We start from the raw sequence: 23,675 nt of genomic DNA on the forward strand, positions 1-23,675 counted from the left end.
TACCTAAATCGAGCATAAGCGAATGGTTATACACAATCATCTCCTACATGTTCTCATAGAAAGCTGCTCACCGCGTACTCCCGATTCAACCCCTTGGGTGTCATCATTTGTAGGCGGTGAATCCAATAGGCTTCACGCTTCAATAATAACTGCACCATATTACCTCCCCTTCGAGCTAATTGGGGGGGTGGGAATACAGTAACACCCCAATTGTGGTCGTAAACTGTTATTTGGGGATACACCAGGGCTCAGAAGGGAAGGAGCGGCATCTGGATTTTCTAACAGATTTTTCTGTCATGGTTTGTAAGAGCAATAACTTTTTTATGTTTTGTTGAATGAGCTACGTGAGGGCTTTTTTTGTGCGAGACAAGCTGTAGTTTTTATTGGCACCATTTTGAGGTACCTTTGGCTTTCTGGTTGCTTTTTATCTTATTTTTGGGAGGTAAAGTCACAAAAAAGCAGTTTGGTGTCATTTTTTTACTTTTTTCTTTACACAGTTCACTTAAAGGCGTAGATCATATGATATTTTTATAGACCCAGTCATTACAGACGCAACGATACCAAATAGGTCTAGTTTGTTTTTTTACATTTTACACAAACATTTTTAGAAAAAAATTAAATTAAAAAAATCAGTTTGTGTTGCCATTTTCGGGTACATACAGCTTTTTGATTGATCGATATGTTTTTTGTGAGGTGACAAAAATAAATAAATGTTTGGGCATAATTTTTATGTGTGTTCATTAGATGGGGTAGATCATGTGATTTTTGTAGAGCCAATTGTTACGGACCCGGCAATGCCAAATATGTCTTTATTTTTATTTTTTACATTTTACACAATAAGAGCATTTAAAAAAAATAATAATGTTTTTTTTTTCATAGTCATATTTTGTTATTTTTCTGGCTATGGTCTTGTGGGGGGCTTTTTTTTTGGGGGGGGGGGGGGAAGATATATATATTTTTTTATGTGAAACTATTTTTTTCAAAACACTTTTTTTAGGTTTTAAATTTTTTATTGTACACTGTGTCCCCAATAAAGGTCATACAAGACCTCTGGGAGACATTTAACTTAATTTTTTTTTTTACTATTGATTTCTCCTGTAACTGGGGCTGACATAGTAGCCCCAGATAAAGGGGCAATACATCTCCCAGAGAGGCTGTACAGCACTATACTATGCTGTACAGCCTCAGTGCAGGTCTGATCGAGGTCTGTGGAAGACCTGACAGCTCTTGCACACTCCCGGCCCTGGCGGTCACATGACCACCGGGACAGGAAGCGGCTTAGCGTTGAGCGCTGTGTATACAGCAATCTAGAAGGCAGGGACACCCAGGAACGGTCCCTGCCTTCTCTCTGTGGTGCCCTGCTGTCACTAAAAGTGGGCCCCCCCGCTCGGCAGGTGCACGATTAGCGTGCAGCTGCCATCTCTGAATGGACGTTCCAGAACGTCCATTCAGAGATAAACCGACTGCCAAAGGATGTAGAGGGAAAAGTGCCAGGGAGGCTAGTCCTGAGCTGGCACGCCCTAGTAAATATGCCTGTTTGGCTGATATTAGGGATGAAAGCCCAGGGCCAGCAACACTGCAGCAGATCGTTTCTCCTAGCAACCAGGAGGATGACCGCTGCAGGAAGGATGGGAAAAGGAGTGCAGCAAAGGTCAGGAAGATTCTGGTGGTAGGGGATTCTATTATTAGGCGGACAGACAGGGTCATCTGTCGCCGAGACCGTGAATGCCGAACAGTGTGTTGTCTGCCAGGTGCTCGAGTTTAGCATATTGCGGATCGGATTGCCAGATTGCTGGGTGGGGCTGGGGAAGACCCACCCAGTAGTGTTTCTGGATTTTGCAAAGGCTTTTGATACTGTCCCTCATAGACGCTTAATAAGTAAAGTAAGGTCTATTGGCTTGGAAAGTATAGTTTGTAATTGGATTGAAAACTGTCTGAAGGACCGTGTCCAGAGAGTTATGGTCAATGATTCCTATTCAGAATGGTCCCAGGTTATAAGTCGTGTACCCCAAGGTTCAGTGCTGGGCCCTGTATTATTTTATTTATTTATTTATGATATTGAGGACGGGATTAATAGCACCATATGTATTTTTGCAGATGACACTAAACTGTGTACAGCTGTACAGTCTATGGAAGATGTCCACAAACTACAAGCTGACTTGAACACTGAGTGATTGGGCATCAAACTTGGCAAATGAGGTTCAATGTGGACAAATGTAAAGTTATGCATCTTGGTAGTAATAAGCTCTATGCTTCATATGTCATAGGGCAGGGCTGGCCAACCTGCGGCTCTCCAGCTGTTGTAAAACTACAACTCCCACCATTCCCTGCTGTAGGCTGATAGCTGTAGGCAGACTAAGCATGCTGGTTGGCCAGCCCTGTCCTAGGTGATGTAGCACTGGGAGAATCACTTATAGAGAAGGATTTGGGTGTCCTTGTGGATGGTAGATTAAATTATAGTATACAATGTCAATCAGCTGCTTCTAAGGCCACCAGGATATTGTCATGCATTAAACGAGGCATGGACTCACGGGGCAGGGATGTAATACTACCACTTTACAAAGCATTGGTGCGGCCTCATCTGGAATATGCAGTCCAGTTCTGGGCACCAGTCCATAGAAAGGATGCACTACAGCTGGAAAAAGTGCAGATGAGAGCGACTAAAATGATAAAAAAAACATGGAGGGTCTTCGTTATGAAGAAAGATTAAAAGAATTGACTTTATTTAGTCTAGAGAAGAGACGTCTAAGGGGGGACATGATTAACCTATACAAGTATATAAATGGGCCATATAAAAAATACTGTGAAAAGCTGTTCCATGTAAAATGCGCTCAAAAGACAAGGGCGCACTGCCTCCGACTAAAGAAAAAGTTCAGTCTCCAGAAGCGTCAAAGCTTCTTTACTGTAAGAACTGTGAATCTGTGAAATAGACTTTCATAAAAAGATTTGATATGAGGTGGTCTGAAATTGCTCCTCCAGATCAGCTGTTTGAGAAGGCACCGACACTTGCAGTAGCGCCATGGCCTTCTCTCAGCTTCTCCTAGGCCAGTCACAACACATTCATAGGTCACAAGGCCTTCGCGCAGCTTGTACTATACAATGTACGGCGCTGTGCTTTGTTTGCTAAGATAAGACTGCAGCACTACTGCAAGTGCCGAAGCCTTCTCAAAGAGCTGTCCGGTGGGGGTCCCGTGTGTCAGATACTGATGACCTTTAAAAAAAAAATTCTCTTTCTTTAAGGAAGAACAAAATCGATTTTAACAGTTCGGATTATTTATTTTTTTTGTGATTTGTTTCAGGCGAATTGGGGAGAGAGAGTGAAAGGGGGGCATGAGAGTTTTACACTGTAGTTTGTCTAAAAAGATGCAAAGTGTACATATGGACATCTATAGAACTTTTGCTGAACAGGTCTCCTTTATTTCCTAACTTGGAGACAAATGACAGCTGCAACCTGCTTGCTTTGTTTGGATCGATTTTGCAGCAGTTATAAATATTCTGCATTAATGTCCATTTCACATAATTTGCCTATTCTAATAAATGTAATAGTTCCAATAGCTCTCCAGCAAAATCGGTTACCCGTGTATGTAATGGGCAGAAAGCTGAACAGTTAAGTGTTCAGATTTGATGATGCCCTGCAAAGCGTCAACACTACTGCACATTTTCTATTAGATGGTATGAGGGAGTATCCAACATGTCAACCCAAAAACATATATAGAATAGTCATGCATATTTATGGACTCTAAACATTACCAGCATAAAAAATGCACAGGAAAAAAAATAATTGTACTCAAACAACAGAGTTACAGATATAATTACAAATTAGACAATTCCACAGGGTAAAGGCTTAGGAAAAACCTAGACCTATCACACTACAAAAAAACTAACAAAAAAAACTCAAATTGCTGTCCATAGAGAATTGCTGTAGCCAAGTGAGTACTGCTTGGCCGATTTAATCAACAGAGACAAAATCATTGTGAAATAGCTGCAGTCAAGTGAGTAGCTAGATTTTTTAATTGTGGCATGCTGGGATTTAGGAGCAATCTCAGAACAACTTTTTCCTCCTGTAAATTAAGCAGCGATTTCATAGCGATTTTATCTCTAGTGATTAAACCACTTTAGCAAATTTTAAGCCAATAACTTGACTGGCGATTTGGAAGAGCTTTTCGTTACCCAAAGCATTTATTTTATAACGCTGACATTCTCAGTGCTTACTATTGACAGCAGTTGTGTGTTTGTTTTTTATTGTAAAAAGTCTAGGTGGAGCAACAGACTACATGCACACGACGTTTGTGTGTTTTGCGGTCTGCAAAAAAAAAAAAAAATAATGGATGACATCCGTATCCCATTGTTACAATGCCTATAACGGACAAGAATAGGCCATGATTTTTTTTTTGCGGGGCTATGGAACGGACATATGGATGCAGATAGTACACAATGTGCAGTCAGCATTTTTTGCGGACCCATTGAAATGAATGGGTCCGCATCCTATCCGCAAAAAAAGCGGAACGGACACGGAAACAAACAACGTTCGCGTGCATGTAGCCTAAGGAAATTTCACACCAGTGAGTCTTCTGTCCAGATGCTTTCCATTTTGTGAACACACAAAATCCAGACTGAATCTTGACCCATTCATTTCAACTGAGCATCATTTTTCACTGATCATCTTTGAATTCAGGAAAATCGCACCATGTTCTGTTTTTCACGGAGCCCTTGTCCCATAAAAACAAAAAGGACAAATACAACAAGAAAACCGCAATAGAAATGCACCTCCAATTAAATCAAACTGTTTTTGCACTCCTCTTTATGGCTAGTGTGCCCCTCTGTCCAGCATCATATATAAAGCCGTGTGTATGCATGCAAGTAAGCATGTCCGCTAAAGGAATCCGCACCATCGCATTTACAATCACGAAATTTGGCACACAGGTACATCAGGTGTCCGGAAAGGTTTTAGACCAGGTCTCGGCTCTCTACCACGTACCATTCCAGAGATATTCCCCAAAAAATGCACATATGGCACATCACATGACCTACATTAGCCAATAGAAGCCTGCAGGTCTTTCTCTTCATATCCCAACTGCCATACATGAGCACATGTCCCTTATCAGCCAATAGAAGCTCGTAGGTCCTTGGTCTCCACATACACACAGTTTTACACCAGGTTTCCAGGTCAGCTTTAAAGGGGCAGGGTGCTGTGGATGACACCGTTAAGGGAGCGGAGTGCTGTGGAGGTCATAGTTCAGGGGGCAGGTAGGGTGGCCATTCAGGCCAGCCTCAAAAGACGGACTTAAGGAACCCCGCCCCAGGTCCCACTAAGCCACGCCCCCTCCCACTCCACAGCCGACGAAGATTGAAAAAAAATAATAGGTAAAAATCAACTTCTGTCAACTGCAGGGGTGGGAGGGAGGGTGACTTTCCCTGCATCAAACGCTCATACAGCACAGTGCTGCTGTCTGAGAGTGAGCTGTTCAAAAAAACATCCCTGTGTCTGTCCAGGCCCTGCGCCGGACGGAGGACAGGGAGTCTGACAGCTGGACTGTCTGGCCTAAAACCGGACCTCTGGCCACCCTAAGGGCAGGATGCTGTGTAGGTTCACAGTAAAGGGGACGATCTGCTATGTAGGTCAGTGTTAAGGGACAGATTGCTGTAGAGGCCACTGTTACGGGAGTGAGGTGTTGTGCAAATTACTGTGGGGTACTGTGGAGGTCACTAATAAAGGGGTGGCCGCTGTAGAGGTCACAAATAAAGGGTTGGCCGCTGTGGAGGTCACAAATAAAGGGGCGGGATGCTGTGGAGGTCAGTGTTAAGGGGCAGGGTGCTATAGAGGTCACTTAAGGGCGGCGGAGTGTTGTGAAGGTCACATTTTAAGGGAACAGAGCTCTGTAGAGGTCACTGTTGAGGGTGGGTTATTGTGTAAATCACTTAACGAGATGGGGTACTGTGGAGGTCACTTATAAAAGGGGCGGCCGCTGTGGAGGTCACTGTTAAAGGGGAGGGCGCTGTGGATGTTACTGTTAAGGGAGCTGGGTACTGTAGATGTCACTGTTAGTGGATACTGTGGATATCTTATCGACACATACAAACATTAAACAAAATAAATTAAATATACCCATGCGAAGCCGGGTCCTTCGGCTAATTATTCCATAAAAACAAATTGGGCTGCATGAAAAACAGAATGTATCTGGATTCAATGAGGGTTGCAAGGATGGACGAGTATTAGCCTTCAGTTTTACTTCGCGCATGTGAAAAACGGATATAAAATAAATGCAGTCCTAAAGAAAAAACAAATACTTAAAGGGGTTGTGAACCCGGACATATAACCATTTTCATCCAGGCAGCCCGCCCTTTTCTCTTATCTAGGGACTCAGGTGAGGTAACCTGGATTAGACATCAAGGTGCTGGAATGTTACCGCAGGTGTGGTTGGCAGCAGTGAACAACGATACCTCAGTGTGAACAGGAGCCTAAAGTGAAAACTGGGAGCGTGGGACATCATCATCAGTCTGATAAGTTGTTAGAGCACTTTAGCAGCATGGATGTGATTTATTATTCTGATTTATTTTTGAGACTTGGCCTCCCTCATACAGACCCAACAAAGCTTAGTGCTGACAGACTATTAGCAGCATTTGTTCATCGTTGTACGATGATGATACTTTGTCACTGCCTGGCCCTGTCAATCAAAACAGCGAGGGAGGGATTGCCACAGATATGAGTGGAGAATGGATGCAACAAGAGGAATGGTGATGCAATCATTACACCAAATACCTTCCCCAGCCAGATACGTTTATGTGGTGGTACACCGAATTACCTGTGCCACCTCTACAGAGCAAGCTAATCTGACTGGCAGCACAGGAGACAATAGGTGAATGGTGTCTTATAGGTGCAGGTCCCACCGCTGAGACCCGTACCTATATCGAGAACGGAGCCCCAAAAGTGAAGGAGAGCGCACTGCGCATGAGCCGCCGCCCTCCATTCATTTCTATAGTATAGAGCCGCCGAAAATAGCTGAGCGCTGCCTTGGCTATTGCCGTCTGCACCATAGAAATGAATAGGAGCATGGGCCACGCATGCGCGGCACGCTCCCATTCACTTCTATGGGAGAGGCGGGGATTAGCGCCTGCACCTATCAGACAATGGGGGCATATCCTAGCAATATGCCCCATTGTCTAAGATGGGAATACCCCTTTAAATAAAGTCTGAGACCTGCCCTCTCTAAAACTGTAACATACTGGAAAACAATCTTCTGTTTTTTGTGGGATTTTTTGTGTAGAGATGTTCCTGTGTGCAAAGGTCCTTTTACAAAGGTTCAATCCTGATATTTGGCCAATGTAAATGTGCCGCTGGGATAAAGAATCATTAAAATGGCAACCAAAATCATCATTTCTGGGTGGCAGATCGTCCTGTTTAAACAGGGATCTGCTCCCCAAAAACAATGAATCTGTATGGGTAAGAGTGTTCCCATAAAGAGAGAACTGTATGTTAATGCCGCTCTCACCTCTCATAACGACCAGACAATGCCCAATAATTTCCGGGCCAGTCAGTCCGTTTACACTTTTGTGATTCAAGTAATTGCCCTAAAGCTTTGGATGAAGGGATTACAATACTAGACACAGCAGAGGGTAAGCAAAGCACAGTTTTGCATAATGTGGGATGAAGAAGATAAAACCGTGGGTTGAGAAGCATGCATACCCACCCTTTGATTTGACAGACAGAGGAGAGAAAGCAGATGATGGAGCAGGTTCACGAGAAGCAACGCTGGATGGTGTGAGGTCTGTAGTTGGGAACAGATGCACAGAAGCAGCAAAGACATAAGCAGACAAGACATTATACAAAGTAAGAAATGACCATACAGGAAATAATAGTACAGCTTTCTATATTTAGCAAAGCTATTACAGAAATTAAGAACTTTCTTTTCACTCCTGGTTTCTTCACATAGTTCTGAAGGTCACTATCTGTTTCAACTGCTCATCACTGAAATTAATTTTCCGGTGAAAAAATGTGGAAAAGCTTTCATAGAGAAATTCACTAATAGCAATCAGATTAACTTTCCATTACAACAGATACTTTATAACGGTCCCCAAGCGCTTCTAGAATTATCCATCGCTTCTTAGTTTATTTCCATTTACCTTCTACAGCCCATTCAGATGACATCCTGTGACCTGTCGCCAGCTACAAATAGGAATTTCTGATTGGTTCCTGTGATCTGAACACAAGACAACCCCCCAAAAGCTGGGAGCACACCAATAGTCACACACGGCAGATTGGCTGCTGACATTTCTGTGATTGCCCCATTCATCTGAAGGGGTAGTGCAGAAATCCAAGCATTTGGCGCCAAGACAAAACTTTCTGCAATAATTCTGCCTCATGTAAGTAGCCTTGATTACATCCTACCACAATTACTTTCTCAGGTCACTCCCAGACTCCTCAACATTGTTAACTCTTAAGCCCCATGCAGACAAGCGTGTCCGGATTAGGTCTGGATGCGTTGCAAATGCGTTCAATCAAAAATGTGCGATTTCGCAGGCAGTTTTGCCTGCGATCGCGGACTGTTAAGTTTTTATCGCGTGGGTGCAATGCGTTTTGATGCGTATTGCACGTGCGTGATAAAAAACTGAATGTATACAAAACATCTCTTAGCAACCATCCGTGAAAAACGCATTGCATCTGCACTTTCTTGCAGATGCGATGTGATTTTCACGCAGATCCATTCACTTCTATAGGGCCAGCGTTGCGTGCAAATCGCATGATATAGAACATGCTGCGATTTTCACGCAACGCACATGTACACAGCCCCTTTGAAATGAATGGTCCGGGTTCCGTGTGGGCGCAATGCGTTCGTATCACGCATTGCACCCGAGCGGAATACTCGCTGTCTGCAAAGGGCCTTAGGCCTCCTGCATACGACTGTATCCGTTTTGTGGTCTACAAACCGCAGACCCGCAAAATATGGATACAAGCCATGTGCATCCTGCACTTTTCTCAGTCCCCATTGTAAAAATGGGACAAGACCAGGACATTTTCTATAATTGGCAGCACATCCTTGTGCTGTCCGCATTTTTTGTGGCCCCACAGAAATGAATGGGTCTGTGTGCAATCCACAAAAAATGCGGATGGGACACGGACTGAAAATACGGTCGTGTGCATGAGGCTTTAGGCTCCATTCACATGTCCGCAATTCTGTTCCGCACTTTGCGGAACGGTATTGCAGACCCATTCATTTCTATGGGGCCACACTAGGTGCTGTCTGGATCCGGAAATGCAGATCTGCACTTCCGTTCCAGAAAAAAATAAAATAAATAGAACATGTCCTATTCTTGTCCGCAATTGCGGACAAGATTAGGCATTTTCTATTATAGTGCCGGCAATGTGCAGTCCGCACATTGCCAGTGTCCGTGTTTTGCGGATCCATGGATCTGCAAAACACATACGGATGTGTGAATGGACCCTTAGGGTGCTTTCACACAGTGTTTGATCAGTGATTTCCATCAGTTATTGTGAGCCAAAACCAGGTGCAGGTCAGGAACATATAACAGGTGCAAATCGTCCATTATACCTCATCTGTGAGTATGTTCCCCTCCTGGTTTTGGCTCAAAATCACTGATGGAAATCAGTGATCAAACACTGCCTTTGAGAGGCCTTACTCCAAAAACAAAACGGGCCACTTCTGTTGTGTGACTAGCATTAAATGACCTTCAAATAAAAAACAATGCATGGAAAAGTCACCCATAGTTGCATAGAAGTCGTGCGACAGAAAGAGTACAACTACACTGCAACATGTGTCCCGCGACATGCACACAGCACCAGTGAGTTGGACCCTTTGTCACGTGACATTTTTGTAATGACCGTCAAAAGGTTTCGCACTGCGACGTGACAGTCACACAGAAATCCAACTTCAATGGATTTTTTACAACTATTTTGTCACAGTCGCAATGCAACACCATTGAATATCATTATAAAAAATGTCATGCAACTTTTCTGCGACACATGGCGTGTAGCCCTAGCCTGAAGCTACATACACACAACAGTTCTTTTTCTCTGCTTTCGTTCAGTTTTTTTTTGGGCTGATCGGATGGTTACCCATGCATTTCTATGGAGCCGTTAAAATTGCGGTGTAGTCAACCATTTCTTTTCCGCATCCGCGTTTCTCGTCCGCAAAAAAAAGTATTGCATGTCCTATTCTTGTCCGCAATAAACGTTTTGCGGGCCCATTGAAATCAATGGGTCCGCAAAAAAATGCGGATGACCAACGGAAGCCATCCGTATGTTATCCGCATCAGTTTTATTTTTGCGGATGGTTGCTGGGAAACTTGTATATATTAAATATCAAGAATTACAGCCTTCAGGTTTTTTTTTGCGGACCGCAAAATAAAACTGAAGACACACGGAAACACAACCTACAAAATTTGCGGACAAACGGAACGGATGTGGATGTAAAAAAATAAATAAAATAGGAACACGGATCCGCTATTTGCAAACTTCAAAATACAACTGTCGTGTGCATGTAGCCTAAAATGAATGGGGTCACAGTGTGATTGGCAATTTGCCCCAACCATAACCCCAGAATTACAAAAAAAAACAGCAGTATTAGATTTTCTGTGATACTCAGGTTGCTGCACCCTATTGGGTTCAATGGCTGCAGAGCCTATGACAACTCCCCTGGAGAGACCGTCTCCTTCACCTAAGGACAGGAAACGGAACCACGATAAAGAGGACCTTTCATGGTTTTTACTTATTCTAGATAAATACCTTTACTTGCTGATACTGCCACCCTGCCTGTTTTTTTTTTTTTTTTTAATATCGCTCCTGCGCCCCCCTGTAGTTTTCCCGCTCAGTATATTAATACTGAGCATCGGTACAGGGAGGAGGAGACGCCAGGGTTTCTCAATGGGCGTCTCCTTCTCCCTGGCTGTGCCGCGATCCAATCACATCAGAGAGCGTCACAGCCAGGGAGAAGGTGACACCCATTGAGAAACCCTGGCGTCTCCTCCTCCCTCTACCGATGCTCAGTATTAACATACTGAGCGGGAAAACTACAGGGGGCGCAGGAGCGATATAAAAAAAAAAAAAAAAAAACAGGCAGGGTGGCAGTATCAGCAAGTAAAGGTATTTATCTAGAATAAGTAAAAACCATGAAAGGTCCTCTTTAAAAGAGGGATCTGCCTATCACCTGTCCTTTTCAAGAACCAAGCAACCTATTAATCTACTTTATGTACTAAAGACTTTTATTGACATTTCTCTATTACTATTAAACCTTTTATTTTTTTGTTCTGCTAATCTGAACCCAAAAAGGGCACTCAAGGCTGACACCTGTACCTGCTGGTTCTAAGCTTCTTCTTCCAACCTTCATTCAAAAATTCGAATACAAGGGGAATATCAGGATTTGCTAACAAATCCACCGATGTGTTGGCAAATTTACAAAAAGCTCTCCAAACTCTTAGATAAATAGTAGAAGTAACCTATTTACAACTGGCTAACAATGTGGAAATAACATCCTCAGATAAAACCCTCTCTTAAAATTCGCCTTTCAACAGTCAAGCTGTCAGATGTAGATTTTTATCATCTCTGGATGTGAAATTGGACCCTGACTCAATAGATCGAGAATCCGGCAGAATCCAAAAAGGAGCAATAGACATCCCGCGGAGCCATGAGAACCAAACCCTCTGGGGCCAGAAGGGGGCAATTACAATCACTGTAGCACTTTCCTCCCTGATCTTCCTGAGAACTCTTGATAACTTTAAGGGGGGAAAGGCATAAGGAAGACCCTGCTTCCAGGCTTGGGCAGATCTCTGGGGGAGAGGGAAAAGAACACTCTTACCCTTCTGTTGGCCCTAGTGGCAAATTGTGATACTGACACAGATTACTGTTGTTCCAGCTTCTCTGAAGTAGAAGTGACTCCACATGGGCTCCCCACCCCAAAGGGCTGGCATCTGTAGTAAGGAGAACGCCCTCCCGTTTCCAAGGGATTCCCTTGTGCAGATTCTCCAGATCTATCCACCACCTCAATGATCTTAAAGTCTGAGGGGATAGAGAGATCTCAGAATCCAGAGAATGCTGGCATCTGTCCCATTCTGCCAAGATCTGAAGTTGCAGTTATTTTGAGTGATACTAGGCCCATTCTACCCCAAAACAGCCGCTGTCATGAGACCCAGAACAGACAGCCTTCCGTAGAGAAAGTGACTGATGGATAAGTTCCTGAACTCTTGTCTGGATCAGGATTGCCTTCTGGAGGGACAAAAGGCATCTCTGAGATTGGGAATTAGAGATTCTTTAGAGATAACTGCTTGAATATTTTCATGCACATCAAAAACCTTCCTCTTTTTTGGCCCTAGACCCTCAAACATAACATGCTGGACTGACCATGGCAACTTTTCTTCGTCTAGCCCCATAGTTGCTCTAACTGCTTTAATAAGGGCATTAGTATTTTCAGCATGAAAGAGCGGTTTCCCGGCAGACTTGTCCTCAGAAGAACCATCGTCCGACTGTATTTCCCCTTCTTCCTCCAACCCAGATAAAACGTCACCATCACTGGAGGGGGGATTGGATGGAGCTGCAGAAGTACTAAAGAGACTTAAGCAGGCCACTAAACAGATTTTTTCACTTCATCCCAAATCAACTGCTTAATGTTTCCCAATCAGGGACTGGGCTTCCTCCTTCATTAACTTGATAATGCAGGCTTGACACAGGGGCTTAGCCCAAGCCCAGGACAACCTCCTTTTACATACAGCACAACCTCTTTCCTTTCCTGTGATTTGGAGATCTTGCTAGAAGACTCCTTTGACACCTAAACATAGATGACCCTCCATGAGAAACATTAATGATAAGGATCACTGTAAAAACCGATGCCCAGACTTACAGCAGTGGATCCTAGTGGAGGCTTACTCCGCAAGGAGTAACCCTCCTGATACTTGTCTGACCGGGAACCCCACAGCTCTAGGGATAGAGAGGGAGGTCCCTCATTTAAAGCGGTTCTGGTTCCTATTTCTTGTCCTGAGGTGAACGAGGCAGTCTCTCCAGGGGTGCCGTCATAGATAAAGGGGGAAAAGGTGGACTTTTTACTCAGTACTATGTTTACTGAGAGAAGGGATCTCAAACTCCAGCTGTTGCAAAACTATAACTCCCACCATGCCCCGATAGCTGCAAGCTGTCCGGGCATGATGGAAGTTTTAGTTTTACAACACCTGGGGAGCCATGAGTTTGAGATTCCTGACCTAGATGTTTCTTAATGTATTGCACACCACAATAGTATGCGTTTATTCTCATTAACGGCAGAACTGTGCTGGATCAGACTAAAGGCCTTTTTACACTTGCTAATGCGCAGGCAAACATCGAAAATGAACCAGATGCTTCCGACAATCACTGGAGGAGGGGATAGCTGCAATTACCTCTTCTGCATAGGGACAAACCAGCACTACTGTGATCGCTCATCCTCATACAGGTGAAGCAGGTCAGCAGCATATCCCTTTTTACAGAAGGTTATGTGCTGCTGGCATACGATAATTTTATGTGCCGCAAAAAAGATACGAACGACAGATAGACAACTGATTGGTGACACTATTATGCTAGGCAATTATTGTGAACGAGCATTTGTAGGAAGGCTCATTCCTGATAATTGCCCTGATTCTTGGCCTATGTAAAAGAGCCTTTAGGCTACCTTTTCCACAGGAAATGCTCCTGGTGTACACCAAATACATCCACAGATACACATACACTATACACAGAAGAAAAAATAAGAAAAAAAGAAAAAAGGTATACAGAGATTTTTTATTTATTTAAAGTAATATAGGATGTATATAACTATGCAGCATAGGGGCTCAATGAGCAGCGCACTGTAAACAGCATCATAGCTATCTGCTGGATGGAAAGGGTGTAGGATGTGGCATTTTCTTACAAGAATGAAGATGGATGGGGGATACAGCAAAAGGTCCATCTGCAAAGTAACAAAACTTAATTCTATATGGCTACCATAAAAGGCAAGTTAATATTCATTAACCTGCACAACATTAACCCGTTCGCTACCAGCGAACTAGGTACAAAATACCGGTGCAGTACAGCTACGGCACAGTGTTCACCCGGTCCCTGAGCGAAATCTCTCGGAGACCAGGTGACTATGGCTGCTCAGGACGGCATGCAGCCATCTTCCTTAGGGTTACAGGGAGTTTTTTCCGCCCCCCTGCAACATCGATCGCTGAGATTAATAAAAATAGCCCGTCTGTCCCAATGGGTTTATTCAGCTGAAGAGGCATACGCATATCTTGCCTCTGATACTGAGTCGGCCAGTGAGGGATAAGAGGATGCCACTTTCCTCTATGCCTCTACCCCATCATCAACATCATCATCAGGTGATGAGGGACCCTCTAGAAGGCGCCCCAGGGTAGCAGCGGAGACAGCCCCCCAGAGTGACCCTATCCCCTGACAATTATCAGCCTGAAAATCCTGAGTTTGTGGGCAGCTCAGGAATTCAGAGAGATTGTGCAGGCTTCACTGAAATTGAATTTTTTAAAATCTTTTTCTCTCAAGATTTAATAAATTTGATAACCCAAACAAATTTATATGCCCAGCAATTTATTTCCCAGAACCCCACACCATAATATGCTAGACCCCAAGGTTAGACCACAGTAAACGCAGCAGAGATTATGACCCTTTGGGGGCTCTTGCTGCATATGGGTGTGGTTAAAAAAAAATAAGATTACTCAGTATTGGAGTGTGGATGTCTTGTACCACACTCCAATTTACAGTAGTGCCATTGCCTGTAATAGATTCCAAGCAATCCTGAATAATGCGCAGTGCCCACCACAGAATGGCCCCGCATTTGACAGTCTGTACAAAATTAGGCTCATCCTCGCACACTTCAATGCAACGTTTTCAGAAGTGTACACCCCAGAAAAAAAATTCTGCGTAGACGAATCCCTATTACTTTTCAAAGGGAGGATAATATTCCGCCAGTACCTGCCCAGCAAGCAGGCAAGGTATGGCATAAAAACATCAAAAAACTGTGAGAGTGGCTCTGGGTACACTCACAAGTTCCGGGTTTACGAAGGGAGGGACAGCCGGATTGAACACCCAGAATGCCCCCCATCCTAGGAGTTAGTGGGACTTACTGCACCCACTGCTTGATAAGGGTTACCATCTGTACGTGGATAATTACTACATGAGTTTACCACTGTTCCAGTCTGTAGCTTCCAGAGGTACTGTGGCGTGTGGCACAGTACGCAAAAATCAGAGCGGCCTCCCTAGATCCCTGGTAGGGCAAACACTAAGAAAAGGAGAAAGCCGTGCTCTCCTCAATGAGAACATGTTGGTGGTTAAGTACAAGGACAAGAGAGATGTCCTTTTACTGACCACCATTCACACTAACACCAGCTTCCCTGCCCCGCTGTACGAGGTATCACAACCACTGTCCCCAAGCCAGACTGCATCATGGACTACAATAAAAACATGGGGGAGGGGGGGGGTTTGATCTTTCAGATCAAGTTTTGAAGCCCTACAATGCCACACGAAAAACAAAAAAGGTGTTACAAAAAGCTGGCCGTGCACCTCGTACAGATGGCGCTGTACAATGCGTTTGTGCTTTTTAAATCTAGATGCCATCCAAGAACATTCCTACAGTTTGAAGAGGTGGTGATAAAGGTCCTAATTTTTTCTATCCAAGCAATTGAGGGCCCCAGTACTTCTGCAAGTTACAGTGCCCGAGTTGTACCAGGGCAACATTTTCCTGGTGAAGTGCCCCAAACAGCGAGAAAGGGAAGGACCCGAAAAAGATGCAGGGTGTGTTCCAAAAGGGGGGATAAGGAAAGACACCATTCACTATTGCGAAACCTGCCCTGAAAAACCTGCCCTGTGCATCAAGGATTGTTTCAGAATCTATCACTCATCCACACAATAATTTCATCCTTGATGTACCCTGTAATTTTACCACCTTATAACTGATTTTGTCCACAGAGCTTACTCATCCACTTTTCACCAACCACTACATATTATTTTCTGTAATACACCTGTTTGGCCAAAAGTGCCCTTTTAACCCCTTAAAATGTTCATACGGGGGTGTTCTGTCCAAAATGGGGTCACTTCTTGGGGTTTTTAATTTCTGGGGACCTCAGGAATTTTTAATATGAGACATGGCAGCTAAAATCCATGTCTGTTTATTCAGGCCTGCAAAATAAATTTTTTGCACTTTGCCTCTAGAGATTTGCTGTGCGCCCATACAGCAGGCTACCAGCACATATGGGGCGTTTGCAAAAAGGGGAGAAAATGGGGAACATATGCTGGGGTGCATTATCTCCTTTAACCCCTTGTGAATGTGAAAAATTGGGGTCGGCTAGTAATTTTTCATTTTTTTACAAATGTGTGCTTTGAAATGCTTTCTCTAGTATTTCTGCCTTCTGTGAGTCATCTGTTTGCTGAAAAGTACACTTTCTACCACTTAAAATGTTCGTACGAGGGTTCTCTTTCCGAAATAGGGTCACTTCTTGGGGTTTTTAATTTCTGGGGACCTCAGAAATTTATTGAATGCGACATGGCACCTAAAATAAATGTCTGCCAATTCAGGTCAGCAAAATCCATATTTAGCTGTTTGACTCTAAAGCCCTGCTATGCGCCCAAAAATCATTTTTTGAATACATTTGGGGTGTTGGCATATTCGGGGGGGAAATGGGGAACAAAATGCGGGGTTCATTTTGTCCTGTTACCCCTTGTGAAAGTGAAAAATTTGGGTGTAAAGCAACTTTTTCAGGAAAAAATTTAATTTTTCATTTTCACAGCCAAGCGTTTTTTAATTCTGTGAAACGCCTGATGGGTTAAAGTGCTCACTACACACCTTAAAATATTCCTTGAGCGGTGTAGTTTCTGGAATGGGGTCACTTTTTGGGGGTTCCACTGTAGGGCCACCTCAGGGTGTCTTCATAAGCGACATAGCTCCCAATTACCATTCCAGCTAAATCTGCTCTCCAAAAGCCATATGGTGCTTCTTCCAATCTGAAGCATGCTGTGCGCCCATACATCTGTTTTGGAGCACACATAGGATGTTTCTGTAAACTCCAGATTCAGGGTAATAGATTTGGGGTTTTGTTAGGCTGTTAACTCTTGATGTGTTGCAGAAAAAAAAATAGATTAAAATTAAAAATCTGCTAAAAGAAAATGAAATTTTCAAATTTCATTCTAATTTTCATTTCATTCTCGTTGGGCACCTAAAGGGTTAAAGTTTGTAGAATCAGTTTTGAATAGCTTGAGGGGTGTAGTTTCTAAAGTGGGGTGATTTATTGGTGGTTTCTGAAATGTAAGCCCCAGAAAGTGACTTGATAACTGAACTGGTCCTGAAAAAATTGGGGTTTGGAAATGTTCTTAAAAATTTTAAGATTTGCTTCTAAACAAGTGAAGGGCCACAGCTACGTACCAGGCACAGGCACTTTCGAAGGTGCGGCACTGTGTGATAATGAAGAGATTGCAGTACTCACCCCGAACACCACAGCCCCTTCAAATAACTGTTCAGTAGGGGTGCTCTCAAATCTAAATATTGTGGTTATGTCATCAAAATTAGAATTCTGGTCAACTCCGTTAACTTATTAAGCATCCCTTTAATAAGCTGCAATTCTTGTTTTGGCTTCAAAAATTATAAACAACGAAACAGGGATCTCTGATTTGGGATGGAAGGGTTTATAAGGGACATGCAGAAAAAAATATATTTCAAAATCACTTGCAACTATCAGTAACAGTTACACAGTGTGGAGTATTAGTCAATCAACACGACAAATTATTCACCATCACTACTGGATAGTCTGGAATGCTTCCTTGCAGGGTTATAGAAACCATGGTGAGATACAAATGAAAAACCATATACCATAAGCAAATGTATATGTACATATACCGTACATATGCAACATGCACAATCTTGGGTGAAATCATTCGATACACACAATACATGAAAATATAGGGGAACACTGGTATCAACGCTTGGATCAAGAGGTCAAAGTAACTATGGCTTAATATACTGATGTTCATATTATGAGCTATAGTAGCTTGACTCTTATCAGCTGAAATCAAATTCATAGGCCAGATTTAGTCCTTAACCAATAGCATCTAAATATAAAGAACATAAGGTACTATAGCTAATAAGTCTTCAGCTGGCAGATGACCACTGCTACATTTTCAACATTACCAATTAAATGCAGGCAGCATTTAATTTCGAGATAACAAAAATCTGAACTATAAAAAAAAGGTTTACAACAATCTGCCCGGAATTTAACATTATACAAGACATTTTAGCTTCAGTCGACAGCCATGCATGCTTTGAAATGGAGGTCTCCGAAGAGCATATGACATTGCCTCAGAAAGAATGGTTGGATGAGCATGTAAGACGGACAGACTTACTCTGAAGCGAAGGCTGAGGCTGCTGGAAGGAGGGGGATTGTCCGAACACAAATGGGCTGTGGACTAGGGAAGAGGGAGGTTTTGCAGCTTGATCAAAGATGGAAGGAGTTGGCAAACTAGGCCGTGACTGAATGGAATTCAGTATGGCACTCAGCTGATCACCTGCAATGGGCAAAACAATCAAAACTACAACCCGTTATTGAATGAATTAAACAGAAATATATTAAAAGTTCAGAACTTCTGAACGGACTGATCAAGACTGGAAAAAAAGCCAGGTAATGAAAAATACCATAGCATGACATGCAAAGGTATTATAACATGCATTAAAAGATATAATAAGGCACCCAAAGTACAACAAAAATTCTTAAAAAACTGCACCGATCATCACATACAGCAGATTATAGGTAAAAACAAAGGAACCACAGACATTAGGCTACTCAGACAAACCCAAGATTTTTGGTGGAACCTACCAACAATCTAATGTGTATGGACCAAGATGAGCATGTATGGTGGAGTCAGAAGATGTTAAGGGAAGTCAGGAGTTTGCCTGACCGATACTGAAGGTGAATGGGTACCTTAATATGTTTTAATGTTTCATGTTTTTTCAAGTAGTTTCTCCATCATCCAGCAGAACAGCACACTTACAAGCACTGGGGGCTGAAACCCCAATGCAACATTTCTATTAAAAAGGACTCTGAAGTATGAGCCAAAACCAGTGAAGGGAAAAGATATAGTTAATATTTTTGTCAGCATGGTTTAAGTTCTCACTCAGTTTCCCCTCTTTCTAGGAGTAAGGATTCTAAGTAGTTGTTGTGGATATAAAAAATTCAAGTAACTTCTATGTAAAATATTTCCGCTCATTTTTCTCAAGTGACATCATGCTGCCTACTTATGGCTTGTGTAGGCTGTGCCTATTTGTGTTGGCTCTGTCTTCTGTCAATTTGGACTCGTCTACAACATGGGGCCACTTTTGGGTATTTTCCAGGGCCACTTTGAATTTCCAGTCCGCCTCTCATGCTGTATGGGTAAAAGACCCACCGAGGCAACTGTGAAAAACGCAGCACACAAAAACCACATAAAAGCACACATCTCCTACATAGGATCTGGCCAATTTACTACACAGATAGCCTCAGCATTCAGCTCATGCAGGTTTAGCACATATCAGCAGTTAAAAGGTATTCCAGTTTAAATGAAAAATGGCATGGCCCATTTTATAGTCCTGTAAAATGCATCCGTAGGAGATCTGAATAGGACTAAAGATGGCATCAGTCATGTGCCTTCTGGCATTCAGTTAACTGTTCAGATATCAACAGGTGAACAACAGCGTATTGAGGAGCAGAACATGTGTGTACAGTATTACTACCTGCAGCAGTATCTTCAAGTCTGTCAGTGTAGAAGTTCATCTAACATTGTTTTCGCTGTCTCTTTTCTATGTGTTATGTTTGTCATTTGTTTTACTTATCACAATTTTCACTTATCTTTATTAACATGACATTACCTAGAGACAGGCAGCCATTTTACAAATCACCTAGAAACAGACAGCCATTTTAACACACATACAATGAAGTAGTAGTTTCCACCATTAGTCCTATGTAGGTATCCCATGAAAGTGTCCCACATGCTGACCCAGCACATATGTCATGTAACACTGATGCTTACTGAATGACAGTGGGGTGTCGCATGTCACATTTCAGTTAGGCCATGGATGCGTTACACAGAGGACTGACTGACTCATGGGCTATACCAGGGATGGACAAACTGCATCTCTCCAGCTGTTGTAAAACTACAACTCCCAGCATACCCAGTCTGCCCACAGCAGGGCATGATGGGATTTGTAGTTTTACAACAGCTGGAGAGCCGTAGTTTGCCCATCCCTGGGCTATACCATTCTGCAGAGTAGATAGGGGTCAACAACCCGATATAAGGTATGTAAGCAACATTTTAAATACACGTTTCAAAATTGTATAATTTCCTATTATATAAACAAATAAAAAAAATAAGATTGCAGATGACAACAAATGTGTAATGTCATTCTCTGTAACTGGATTGCCTATAGGTGTTTGAACATTTCCATTCTAAATTGTTGCCCTTAAACCCCTTAACAATTTATTACCTTCTCAAATAAATTATATCTCAGTTTATAAAATGCTAACTAACTTTTCCATTATATGTGCTGTGTCCCATAAATGACCCAAACCACACAGCTAATGATGGGTTCATACAGATTTTTTTTTTTAAGAAGGTTTTGAGGCAGAATTTTCAGAGAAAGCCAGAAGTGGATTCTAAAAGGAATCTGAAATATAAAAGGGTTTATACTTCTTCCTGCGAAATCCACTTCTGGCTTTGGCTGAAAACTTGAAGGCAAATCTGCCTCAAAACCTGCTCCAAAAAACAAAAACAAAAAAACAACTTTGTGAACCTACCCTAAGACCGTAAAAAGTTCTTGCTGAGGCCTAGTCACTGCCTGAGTTATCATTTGTTCATATGGAGTTACTGCACTTACGGGTACAACTGAATGTAAACTAAACTCCTAATTCTGGATTAGGTTTCTGGAGATCTTTTTTGTTGAGAATAGATTTGTGGAGATAATTTTTTAGATGGATTATAGGGGTAACATGTCATTAATGGGTGTTGGGCGGGCTATTCACATGGTTTCACTGTATTGTGGGGATATGCATATATCTCGTAATAATTGCCGGTCTTTCTGTACTGTATGGATATTTCCTTGATGCGAGTACCATGCAATCGAGTGCTGTCTGGTGTGGATCATGGTAAAGTTGAGGAACATGAGGAAAAGTCTAAAGCTGTTTAAACTGCATCTGGTTTCGATCTAGCAATCTCAATGTGCGCTATGTAGTGAATAGAGGACGCAGCAGTGCCCCTGCCTCTACTTGACCCAGTGAGGGCACTGGGCACCTTAACAAACCCAGATCAGCTGTGCGAGGAACAGGTGTCACCACAGGGTGCTGTTTTAAACTTTAACTGGGGCTTCCATGGATGCACCACTTGCATAGAAAACTCGCAAAAGAAAAAGTACAAGTTAAAAAATAAAATAAAAATTACATACAAATTTAAATGAAAGAAAAAACAAAGCCCACGACTACTAAAATCACTGCCATAGAAACCTTGTTTACTCAAAAGTAGATATACTAAGGCATGCAGATTTAGAACTCTATATCCAAAAAAAAGTTCCAACAGGAAAGAGAAGCCACTTATATTTCTGCCCCAAAAAATGTATGTAGGTGCAATTCCAGCCAAAAGAGATTATTCAATACAGAATTTTTAATCTATTTAAATAACAAAAAAAATGAGATGCTATTCAAAGGCAAACATTTACTTTAAAAAGGGTACATCCCACGCTCAGGAATCCCAAGAACGGAGGGTCCATGAGTCCTTTCCCTGAATGAAACAGTACTGAACATGTTGGCCCACCACTCCACTCGCTTCTATGTGACTAACTTACAGTAGCTTCCTGTCAGTCCCATAGATGTGAATAGAGTGGTGAACCAAGATGCGCACTAACACTACATTAAAAGAAAGTGCTCCGAGACCCTCTGTTTTCGGGAATGCTGGGGGTCCCAGAATCCAGACACCCAGTGATCTGTGGATAGGTGAAAATACTTTGTGGGATAACCCTTTAAAATTGGGTGTAGTCTGGTTTCAAGGATGAAAAAAGGAACATAACCACACTCCCAATATTGAATGCTAATAAAATTCAGACAAACATAATGCTGTTAATTATAATTATTTCCAAAAAAACTAAAAAGAAATAGACAAAAGTTAAGCCACCATACAAGTGACAATGCTGAAGCTATGACAAATAATGAATAGGTTTATACACTCGTTGTCAAATAAAGAAAATAACACACCCATACTATCATGGCAGAGCTTTCAGCAGGATAATGCTGGCCCACACAGGGCAAGGGTTGCCAAGTTTGGAAATACACAAGTGTAAAGGATCTGTAACATCTGTGGAAAGATGTGCTGCAGGATACCATACAGAACATGTCTGCTTCCATATCTCAGTGTATATGAAGGCTAGAGGCGGACTTAGAGCACGAGGCACTGGAGCCTTCCTTCATTTGGACAGATTTCCCCCAATAAACGTATCACTTTGTTCTAATAATATAGTCATATTAATCATTACATTCACACAGTTTCATTCAATTCCAACAAATCCTTCTTGGCGCATTTTTTAATTTCTTTTTTGTCAATGAGTTTGTGTTTATATCCAAGCTATCCATAAAACCTGAACCTTGGCAAAAAGACGCTGAGGCAGATTCATTTAATAAGCCTTTATACCACTTTTATGGTGTAAAACAGTCACAATTTATGACCAGGCTTGGTGCAGACTTCAGCGGCCTGCCAGACTTATAGCTTACGGCATGTGAAAAATGTGCAAAATGTATAAGGCTACCTGCAAATGTGTGCGAGATGGCCTGCATGAAAAACGGCCTGTGTTACTTGAGGTTTTTGGGGTGGATTTGATGCAGTTTTGCCACAGATCTCACCCTTGCATTGAAAAGGCAGAAATCCACACAACAGAACCACACAAAGAATTGACACGCTGCAGATTTCAAACTCCACACAGCAGGTCAATTTCTGTATGGAACAAAAAAAAGCAAAGTGTACACATGTTGTCTAATCTCATTCACGTTGCTGGTACTGTATTAAGCTGAGGTTGTAAGAATCCGCATAGAAAAACGGTGTAATCTGCAACATGTGCAGCTAGCCTTAGAAGACCTGTGCCAATGGACATCACACAAGGACTGCTGATATATGTAACGCCAGTCTTAGTATGTCGGCACCATTCTGTTCTGCATTCTGAGGCACTGTTTTTTGTTTTTTTTACTTGTTTAAAGATAGATCAGTTATAGTTATAAAGTTATAAATCAGGAAAAGCTGAGCAGAATAATATATAGTTTTGTGGGAAAAGATTCATGCATTTAAATCTCTGAAGTCAGAAAGAACAAATATTAAAGCCCCTTTCAGACGAGCGAGTGTCACGTTACGGACTTGCAGCGCAGCAACTGTCCTGACCTTCCAGCACTGCCGGGGTCACATAGCATTATATTGATTTATGATGCTATGTAACCTTTAGAGGTCTGGAATGCATAGGACAACATTGACAGCATAATGCCAGTGTTATCCAATACATTCCAGAACTAAGAGTTACATAGCATCATAAATCAATATACTGCTATGCGACCCCAGCAGTGCTGGAAGTTCAGGATGAGTGCTGCACTGCGGGTCCTTAACCCCTTTAGGACACAGCCTTATTTCACCTTAAGGACTTGGCCATTTTTTGCAAATCTGA

At 42.4% G+C, this 23,675-nt stretch overlaps 1 protein-coding gene across 1 annotated transcript in view; it reads right to left on the reverse strand.

The window, feature by feature from the left end:
- Nucleotides 1-19,761, reverse strand: part of LOC120993877 (E3 ubiquitin-protein ligase MYCBP2-like) — a 57,390-nt gene extending 37,629 nt beyond the window's left edge. The window contains exons 1-2 of the mRNA XM_040422348.1: nt 19,722-19,761; nt 18,359-18,520 (exon numbers count right to left, since the gene is read on the reverse strand). Of these exons, the coding sequence (XP_040278282.1) occupies nt 18,359-18,520; nt 19,722-19,761 (202 nt within the window). The remainder of the gene's footprint in view (nt 1-18,358; nt 18,521-19,721) is intronic.
- Nucleotides 19,762-23,675: the final 3,914 nt, after the last annotated feature.

Source organism: Bufo bufo, chromosome 3 (genome assembly GCF_905171765.1).
Source record: "Bufo bufo chromosome 3, aBufBuf1.1, whole genome shotgun sequence".
In the NCBI taxonomy this organism is placed as follows: domain Eukaryota; kingdom Metazoa; phylum Chordata; class Amphibia; order Anura; family Bufonidae; genus Bufo; species Bufo bufo.